The sequence below is a fragment of the Panthera onca genome, chromosome F1 (genome assembly GCF_046562875.1).
Source record: "Panthera onca isolate mPanOnc1 chromosome F1, mPanOnc1 haplotype 2, whole genome shotgun sequence".
Lineage (NCBI taxonomy): Eukaryota > Metazoa > Chordata > Mammalia > Carnivora > Felidae > Panthera > Panthera onca.
Window position 1 is genome coordinate 3,876,680 of NC_138355.1, and position 10,219 is coordinate 3,886,898.

The window sequence follows — 10,219 nt, forward strand, 5'->3', positions numbered from 1 at the left end:
CCACTTCACGTAGAAAGGTCACTCCCTCAACACGGTCTTTCTCCGGCTCGATTTCGGTTGGTTCGGGTCTCGGGGGCCGTGGCTCTGAAGCGCACTCCCGACGCCGGGGCCACCCTGAGCGGGACCACCGCGGTCTCGCCGGCCGGCTGGACTCTCTCAGAAGCTGCGGAGGCCTGTGCGCAGCGCTGACCACCGGGCGAATCGGCCCCCCGCGACTGGAACGCAGGAGAGGAGGGAAGACGAGGAGCCACTTAAAAGGCGTGAGCCTCAAGTCGCGACCGCGGGGCGTCAGCACACGCTGCCGGGCCTGCAGAGCGCAAGCGGGGAGTGGCGCCCAGGCCTCCCATTTCTGGCGTCCTGAGGCAGGCCGAGGGGCGGGTCAGAAGAGGGGGCAGTTGTTCGGAAGGAGACAAGGCCCCAAACGGACTCACTCGGGCCGAGTCCCAGTCGGCAAACCGAGACGTTAACACCCAACCCAACTGCGGTCTCGGCCTCTCCCAGAAGGTGACCTTCAGCCCGTCGACCTGGGACCCCCATCCCCACCAGCCAAGGGACCACCTGGCACGGGAAGGGGACCATCTGACACGGGGAGGGGACCGTCAGCCGTCGGCTTGGAACCCCCGGTCCCCACCAGCCAGGGGACCTCCTGACACAGGGAGGGGACCTCCTGGCACAGGGAGGGGACCACCTGGCACGGGGAGGGGACCCTCACCCCAAGCCCGCCCACTCCTCGCCGAGGCTGCAGGCCGCGCAGCTCTGAGCTCCTCTCTGACAGACGGGACGCGGGGTTAAATCGTGTTTTTTTTTTTTTTGAACTTCATCTTCCTTTCTGCAGTTTCAGCCCAAGTTTCTTCTCGACAGGAGAGGTGGGAACGGGCTGTGTGACCGCCGTCCCTCCCAGGACAGGCCGTGGCGGCGACCGGCCCCGACGGCGGAGGCTGGACGGCGGGGGCAGGCAGGTCCTCGTCCCTTCCCTCTCCTTGCCGGCGGCGGCTTCTCGTCTCGTCGGCCCCCAGCGGCCGCGCACCCGCGTTCTCCTGCGGGCCCCGCTTCCCGCAGGGGCCGACAGGCGCCGCCGAGCGCCCGCGCGGCACAGCTCACCCGAGGTCTCGCGCCGTGGCGCCACCGGGCGGCGGGAGAGCCCGCCTTCCGCGTAGGCAGCCGGGAGGCGGCGGGGCGGGGCCAACGGAGCAGGCGTGGCCGTTGGGGCGGAGCCAAAAGGGCGGGACCAATGGGGCCGACGGGGCGAGGCCGACGGGGGCGGGGCCAGAGGGAGGACCGCGGGGCCCCGCCCCGGCCTCTGTCTCCGCCGCTCCGCCCGCCGCCGGCTGACAAGAGCCGGGAGCCGCCGCCGCAGCCGCCTCACGGGAGCCGGGCCGGAAGCGAGAGCCGGAGCGGGGCCCGCCAGCCGCCGCCATGGGGAACCGCGTCGCGCGAGAGGATTTCGAGTGGGTCTACACTGACCAGCCCCACGCCAGCCGGCGCCAGGAGATCCTGGGTGAGGCCCGGCCCGCGCCCCGTTATGTGCGCGCGGCCTCCCGCCGCCGGGGCGCGCTCTGCGCTCGGCCTGCGCTCCCCGGCGCCCGTGGCCCGTTAAGGGCCCGGAGGGAGGGGTCCCTGCGGGGGAGGGGGTTCCGATGTGGAGCGGCCCCGGCGGCGGGGGGCGGGGAGGGAGGGGTCCCGGCGGTCGGCGCGGGGAGGCCCGGCTGCGGCCCCGGTGGCGGCACGGGCGTGGAGCGGCCCCGGCGGGCGGTTCGGCGGCTCGGAGACCCTCCCCCACGGCCCCCGGGGCGCTGCCGCGGGCGTGCGCGGAGCAGGGCGTAGTCCGGAGCGGGGGCGCGGGGAGGACGGACGCTCGGAGGAGCGCCGGCTGGTCCCCGCCGCAGACTCGGGGCCCTTCCCCGCCGGCGAGCTAGGCCCCGCTCGGCCCCGCGGATGGAGGCTTCTCGCGGTCTGCAGGGCCCCCCTCCCCGGAGGCCCCAGATGCTGGGCCCGGGCAGCGTGCTGCGTGGGCCACAGACGTGCCCCGGGGTAGGGCCTCGCAATAACGAGGTGGCTGTTACCCCATGTTAAAGATGAGGAGTAGGTAAAGGGCGAGTGAGCCGTTCCAGGGGGAGTTCTGATTGCGGTCACGTTGCCTCCAAGGCGGGTGCTTTTAACTTCTTGGAAAAAATCAGAAAACTGATGGGTGCTGAGTGCAATAGGAGTAGTACTTAACTGGTTTTTATTTTTTGTCTCAGCACCAATTTGCCCAGTGAAAAGGGAGAGCAAGCTTTTTTTGCTGGGGTGTCTAAAGTTAGAAGTTTCACGCTTGTTTGCAAACAAGAGTTAGTAGGTCCACTTAAAATGCATTAAAAAAAATCGAATCAGTAAAGTGGTAGCTTGAACCTATACGGTTGCGTGTTTTCTTTTTTTTTTTTAAGTTTATTTATTATGAAAGAGAGAGTGAGCACGAGTGGGGGAGGGGCAGAGAGGGAAGGAGAGACTCCCAAGTAGGATCCAGGCTGTCCAGGCAGAGCCCCGCTGGGGACTGGACTTGGGACTCCAGCTTAACGAACTGAGATCATGACCTGAGCGGCAACCAAGAGTCTGATGCTTAGCCGACTGAGCCACCGGGTGCCCTTGGATGTGTGCTTTTTAATTAAAGCAAATATGATGCAAATCACTTAGACGAAGAGATAGCATAATGATACTTTTTACTGATGACTTATCAACGTGCTACACAAGAATAAGCTGGTATCCACCTTGTAAAAACCCAACGCCTCAATACTGGAAGTTAGCCATCTATTTAATATTCAGAAAATCAAGGAAGTGGAAAGGTGCTTACTGATGCTTATCTCGGCAACGAGCCTTTTCCCACATACTTAACATCACTGAACCATTTCACTTGGAGAGTGACAAATGTCATTGATAAGTGTCTCCATGAAAATCTTCAGCATAGGTGCAAATACTGCTCAATGTCCCATTTCAGGAGCGGAGATGGGAATAACCTCAGGAAAGGTAACACTTAAATGACAAGACATGTGTGTGAAAGTGTTGTGTTTTGGGCGGAGAAAAGCAGCGCCTGTGTTCATCAGTCTCCCTCACTCCTCAGCTCTGGGCAACCCCTGATCTACTTTCTGTCTCTCCAGATTTACCTCTTCTGGACATTTCTTATAAGCGAATTCATGCAGTCCTTGGTCTCTTGTGGCTGGCCTCTTTCCCTTAGCCTAACGTTCATCCATATTGTAGCATGTCAGCATTTTATTCCTTTTAGCGGCCAAGTAGTACTCCATTGTATGGATGGATGGTCCACGTTTCGCTTGTGCGTTCGCCAGCTGGTAGACTGTGGGGCTGTTTTCACCTTTTGACACCGACGAATAATGCTGCGGTGAACACTCACAGGCAAGTTATCAGATGGATGTGTTTTCATTCCTCTTGGGTAGCTAGCCAGGAGTGGAATTGCCAGGTCATTGGTAGCTCTGTGTTTAGCATTTCGAGGGGAGGGCCAGACCCTTCCAAACCAGCTGTGCTATTTGACATGGTCCCCAGCAACGCGCGTGGGTTCCAGTTTCTTCACATCCTTGTCATTGCCTGACTTTCGACATAGCCCTTCTAGCACATGTGAAATGGTAGCTCATTTTGGCTTCATAGTGACTAATAATGTTCAGCACCTTTTGTGTGCTTGTTGGCCATTTGTATATCTGCTTTGGGGAAAACTCTGTTCGGACTCTCTGCCCATTTTAAATTGGGTAACGAATGGTAAGAGCTTTAAGAGTTCATCCTGCATTCTAGGTTCAAGTCACTTATGAGGTAGGTGATTTGCAAACATTTCCTCCCATTCTGTGGGTTCGCTTTCTTGATGGTATCCTTTGCAACACCAACGTTTTTGGATGCTAGTGCAGTTTATCAGTTTTTTACTTTTGTTGCTTATGTTTTTGGTTATAGTATCTAAGCCATCTAAGGTTATGAAGATTTCCTTCTGTGTTCTTGTAAGAATTTTATAGTTTTCCTATATTGAGGTCTGTGATCTGTTTTGAGGTAATTTTTGTGTATGGTGTGAGGAAGGGGTCCAACTCCATCCTTTTGCATGTGGATAATCAGCTGTCGCAGCACCATTTGTTGAGAAAGCTCTTTCCCTGTTTACTCATATTGGTACCATCATAGCATAGACTTTACAGACTAAAATAAGCTTTTCAAGAATTTGGTACAGAATCACTTGGGACAACTTGATTTGTCCTGGAGAACAATGCATAGGAGTTTCATCATTTTATCTTTTATTTTAAATGTTCGGTTAGAGAGCGTGAGCAGGGGAGGGGCAGGAAGAGAGGGAGAATTCCAAGCAGGCTCTGCCCTGTCAGCGCAGAGCAGGGACATGGGACTGGGGACGTGGGGTGGGGTGGGGTGTTGTCAGGAGATCATGACCTGAGCTGAAATCAAGAGTCAGAGGCCTAAATGACTGAGCCCCCCACGTGCCCCTCCTGATTTTAGAACACTGTAAAATGCGTATCGCCTTCTATGCTGTGGCAGACGTGTCCATTGAATCCTTATATAAGGTGAAAATACTGGAGCTCTGTCTAGACAGAAGTACATATTTTAGTACCAGTGAGTTACTGCTTATCCACCAATTAACTGAACAGTTGTTCTCCTGTGGTGGAAATTGCTCCCCAAATGCTCCTATTTTAACGAATGACTGAACAACTCTTCATTCATATGAGGAAAATTGGTTTTAAACTAATTCACGTCTAGGCCTGTAGGGTTACTTTTTTTGGTCTCTTGCCTACAACCTGATTAACATTTGATGAAATGAACTAAATCAACAAAGATTAGAGGGAGTGGAGAGAGAGAAGTGGGAGTTACTCACCGGGGGTTAGCGCCACCCCCATGTCTCATATATAAAACTGGATGAAATTGCTTCCTGCCTTGTAGTTTAAGCTTTGGTTGAGTTCGTCATGTCACATGTAGGGAAAAGAGGGTGAAGCTGCACTTTTCCCTTCCGTATCTTTTCAAAAATATTCTGAATGACCCGTCTCCAGAGAAAGGGCCTTTGGGGCGCCTGGAGGGCTCTGTCGGTTAAGCGTCCCGACTTCGGCTCAGGTCACAATCTTATGGTTCATGGGTTCGAGCCCCACGTCTGGCTCTGTGCTGACAGCTCGGAGCCTGGAGCCTGCTTCGGATTCTATGTCTCCCTCTCTCTCTCTCTCTCTGCACCTCCCCCACTCATGCTCCGTCTCTCTCTCTCTCTCTCTCTCTCTCTCTCAAAAATAAATATTAAGAAAAAAAAAAAATTAAAAGGTCTTTTGTTCTTATGCCGTCCTGGGTCAAACCTACTCAGCAGCACATAAAACCAAAGGTTCATCATGCCTGGGCTTCCCTCCACAGGCAGGCCGTGAGACCAGAGAAGAGTCAGCATTTGCCCTTGGGGGACACGTGCTGAGATGCAGAGTTTTTGCTATTGGTCTTTTTCCTCCTGCTTGGATATTTGTGCATGTGCTCAACAGAGAGAATAAGAACCCAACAAATTAGCAGTTATAACACAGAAATGAGCCCTTAGGAAAGTGGCATTGTAAATCAGCAGAATCCTTTCTGTATTATCCTGATGACTGTAAGAAGCCTACGCTGGCAAAAATATTAGAAATCTAAATGTCTACAAATAGGGAAGTGGGTAGAAGTTAAAACTGGCAACCAGAAGTGATTTAGTCACTGTAAAGGAAATTATGAAATCTCAGTACATACTGTCTGTAATATAGTATTTATATGTGCAAATAGATTGCACATGCATTTTATATATAAGTATATACATGCATTGTCATAAGTATATAATACATTCTGTCAGACACTAGGATAGATTTCTCAGACTATGATCACAACTTTGTAAAACTTATAAATTTTATATACAAAGAATTACTAGGGGTGAAAAGGGAATCGGATACCATGAAATCTTTACTCGTGTGACTTTCTTTCTGTTAGTATGGAGACTCTAGATTTTGAGGCTAATTTTTACTGCATACATTCTCAATTTGTGGCGACATGGTACTTTGTACCTTTACTATGAGAACATACCCCTCCCTCTAATAGAGGGCATTTAATGATTTGGAGAAAAAAATTAATTCATGGGTTAAGTTAACGGTGTTGGCTTAATTAGAATCACAGAACTATTATGTACTCTGCTCAGTTCCTGATCGTTTGTTTTTTCTTCACAGCGAAGTATCCAGAGATAAAGTCCTTGATGAAACCCGATCCCAACTTGATCTGGATTATAGTGCTGATGGTTCTCACTCAGCTGGTTGCGTTTTACTTGGTGAAGGACCTGGATTGGAAGTGGGTCCTGTTCTGGGCGTACGCCTTCGGCAGCTGCATTAACCACTCCATGACCCTGGCCATCCATGAGGTCTCCCACAATAGCGCCTTCGGCAACAACCGAGCTCTGTGGAATCGTTGGTTCGGAATATTTGCTAATCTTCCCATTGGTGTTCCATACTCAGTTTCCTTCAAGAGGTATCACATGGACCATCATCGCTACCTTGGGGGTGACGGCATCGATGTGGACATTCCCACCGATTTCGAAGGCTGGTTTTTCTGTACCACTTTCAGAAAGTTCGTGTGGGTCATCCTTCAGCCTCTCTTTTATGCTTTTCGACCTCTGTTCATCAACCCCAAACCGATTTCTTACCTGGAAGTGATTAATACTGTGATCCAGATCACTTTCGACATTATAGTTTACTACGTTTTTGGAATTAGATCTTTAGTCTACATGTTGGCAGCATCCTTACTCGGTCTAGGTTTGCATCCGATTTCTGGACATTTTATAGCCGAACATTACATGTTCTTAAAGGGACATGAAACTTACTCGTATTATGGGCCTCTGAATCTACTCACCTTCAACGTGGGTTACCACAACGAACACCATGACTTCCCCAACGTTCCCGGGAAAAACCTCCCACTGGTAAGTAAAGGATTTGAAACATTCTAATTTCTGATGGTCATATGACCAAAATCAGTTGTACCTTGCCCATTTTATTTTATTTTTTATTATTATTATTTTTTAATGTTTATAAGAAAGAGAGAGAGAATGAGCAGGGGAGGGGCAGAGAGAGAGGGAGACACGGAACCCCAAGCAGGCTCCAGGCTCCGAACTGTCAGCACAGAGCCCAACGCAGGGCTCGAACTCAAATGGTGAGATTGTGACTTGAGGCGAAATCAGACACTTAACTGACTGAGCCACGCAGGTGCCTGTAACTTGTCCGTTTTAAAAGGAATCTAATGTATTTTGTCCACCTGAGTTGCTCATCAAAGCAGACGACAAGTAGAGATCCCGAGTCCGCCCCCCCAGTGTTACAGGGTTTACTCTCCGAATCCCTAAGTCTGGGGGTGGCCCTTGGGGGTTAGGAGCTAAGGGTCTGCCAGCTTGCAAAGTATATCCGAGATCGAGCATTGCCTATGTAAAAGGAGCCGAAGCTGACGTTGCTTTATCACTGTCAGATCGATGGGCTCGGCTAAGATTTATGTGCTGGCTTGTTGGGAAATACACACGTCCTATGGAATTGGCCTGCACGGTCTGTGAACGATCCATTCCAGAGCTGCAAACGTCCCGCGGGCAGGGACTGTCTGTCTCCCTGCCCGTCAGACTTGCGTGTGTTGTTTGTGGAGCACATGAAGGAACACGCTTGGATTTCCCTGTAGGTTTTTAAATGCTGACTGATGACAGACACACATCACATGAACACTAAATGGGGACAAATCATTGTGGACTGGATTTGTGCTTGAGGAAGGAAAAATCGAGACAGAGGACTTTGGGTCCGTGGGGAGGCTTTCAACCTATACCGTGTAATAGCTAATACCGTGCGGATACTCACTTTCTTGAGTGTGAACATGGCTCCCATGGCTTTGTGGGAGAAGGTCTTTGTTCTTGGGGAATACTGAGGTGGAACGTGAGCGTAGGTTGTCACAGAATGTCTGCAACTTACTCTCAAAAGGCTCAGCAAAGAAAGCAAATCACGTGGTATGAATCTGTGCAGAGAGAGAGACTCACGGTTTCCCTTGGGGGGCCTGGGGAAAGGGCATGTGTCTGTTTTACTCTTCTCTCAACTTTTCTCTAATCTTCACGTTTTTCAAAATAAAATGGAAACCACACAGCTGAAGACAACTTTGAAAGCATCTTAATGTGACACTGGCACAGCTACTTTGTGTCTTTCTGGCCGAGTACAGGCCTGAAGACAGTGTGCGGCCTGTGTTCACTTCTGCCCTGAGGAAGGGGACTTTTTACTTACTTTAAAAAAATTTTTTTAATGTTTATTTATTTTTGAGAGAGAAAGAGAGCCTGAGCAGTGGTGAAACAGAGAGAGAGGGAGACACAGAATCCGAAGCAGGCTCCAGGCTCTGAGCTGTCAGCACAGAGCCCGAGGTGGGGCTCGAACTCAGGAACTGTGAGATCACGACCTGAGCCGAAGTCGGACGCTTAACCGACTGAGCCACCCAGGCGCCCCTTTACTTACTTTTTAAAGAGGCTATAAAGGTGGTTGCCCTTTGGACAAAGTCATTTTTTCAACATTAACCATAGAGTTGATCCTTGAACAACACCGGGGTTGGGGTGCCAACTCCCCGCATGGCTGAAAATCCACATGTGACTTTTGACTCCTCCCAGATGTAACTGCGAATAGCCCTCCTGTTGACCGGAAGCCTTACGGATGACGTAAACAGTCGTAAACAGTCGGTCAACACATGTTTTGTATGTTACAGTGTTGCGTACTGTGTCCTTGCAGTAAGGTAAGCTGGAGAAAGGAAAATGTTAAGAAAATCATAAGGAAGAGAGGACACACTTACAGGACTGCACCGTGTATCTGGAAAACACGTCTGTGTGTTAAGTGGACCTGCGCGGTTCACACCGTGTTGTTCGAGGGTCAGTGGTACTTGAACTCACAAGTTTCCTGAATAGCCCCCAGCACACTGGGCTCGGTTCAGGTTCACTTGACGTAAGGCCCAGGGCTCTGTAGTGTCCTCTTGGTTCCCGCTCGGTGCGTGCGGTCTTAGTCCTTAGCTCCTTACACATGTCCGCGTCCTCAGTGCTGTGGTCGCCTTCCCTCTCCTGCCCTTCCTGTCCAGTGCGTATCAGGGAGCATTCTGCTTCCTCCGCGAATAGCTGGTACTTACCAAGTAGTGACAATGCATGTAACTAGCACGTTGTTAACCAGTGTGCGTGACGAGGTTTCTTTTGAACATTTTATTGAGCTGTAACTCACGTACACAGCTCACCTATTGAAAATACACAGTTCAGAGCGTGATGGGAAAGAGTCCATAGTCCTCGAGGGTCAAGTATATTTTGGTGTTGAAATGCAAACTGCCTTGTGTTAGAATTCCCGAAGCTGCTGCCTTTCCCGAAGTGTTGGCTTTCCGGAGGGCGGAAGGTCTGGTGGTTTCTCCGTGTCTGTGTCGGGCCTCCGTCTGTCCCGTTCGATCGCACTCGGTCAGCGCTCACTACCCCCGTTGCTGTGTGTTTGCTCTCGTAGGTGAGGAAGATAGCGGCTGAGTACTACGACAGCCTCCCTCACTACACCTCCTGGGTCAAAGTCCTGTACGACTTTGTGATGGATGATACAGTGAGTCCCTACTCGAGAATGAAGAGGCACCAGAAAGGCCAGGCAGCACTGGAGTAAGTGTCGCTACGGCCGAAGGAAGGTCCTCTGTGAAACTTCACCACAGCTGAAAAGTGGCGTTTCTGCATTATTCATCCAGGACCGCGATGTTGAGAAGCCCCTCTTACGGTGTCTGCACGTGACCCCCGCGCCACCAGGAGCTTACCTGGCTGTCAACAGCCGGCCCGCCTGGCCGCCTTCAGCTGCGCTCACGGGAGACGTGTGTGCTGCGTCATCGTGGGGGAAGTTTTCCCTGGTGTCTGAGGTTTTGTAAGCATATCATAAAAAAGCTTTAAAAAAAGCTCTTTCTAGTATGTTATTTTCACTATCAAGTTGTACTTTATTAAAACAGCTAATAAACTGAGCTATTAATCACGGTAGCGTTTGTGACATTTTCATACTTGACTGTCCTCATCTAATACGGTACTGGGGTGAGTCTACTTCAAAATGTCACTGCCCTCCAAAAAGAACGATCCGGACACCTCTTTCCCTGTAAGCTGAATTTTTAATTTCTCCTATTGTACACGGAACTTACATCACACTGCTGAAACTCGTAGCCTGTTCCCAAAGAAGTTGCTGCGTTTAATCACATCCAACATTTCACTTCC

General features: G+C 51.1%; 1 protein-coding gene across 1 annotated transcript; it reads left to right on the forward strand.

Annotated features, from left to right (window-relative positions):
• Nucleotides 1–1,289: 1,289 nt before the first annotated feature.
• Nucleotides 1,290–9,991, forward strand: DEGS1 (delta 4-desaturase, sphingolipid 1). Its single transcript, XM_060643278.3, has 4 exons — nucleotides 1,290–1,498; nucleotides 6,183–6,925; nucleotides 9,486–9,628; nucleotides 9,712–9,991. Exons 1-4 carry the CDS (start codon nucleotides 1,417–1,419, stop codon nucleotides 9,752–9,754), a joined length of 1,011 nt encoding a protein of 336 aa, XP_060499261.1. The 5' UTR covers nucleotides 1,290–1,416; the 3' UTR covers nucleotides 9,755–9,991.
• Nucleotides 9,992–10,219: the final 228 nt, after the last annotated feature.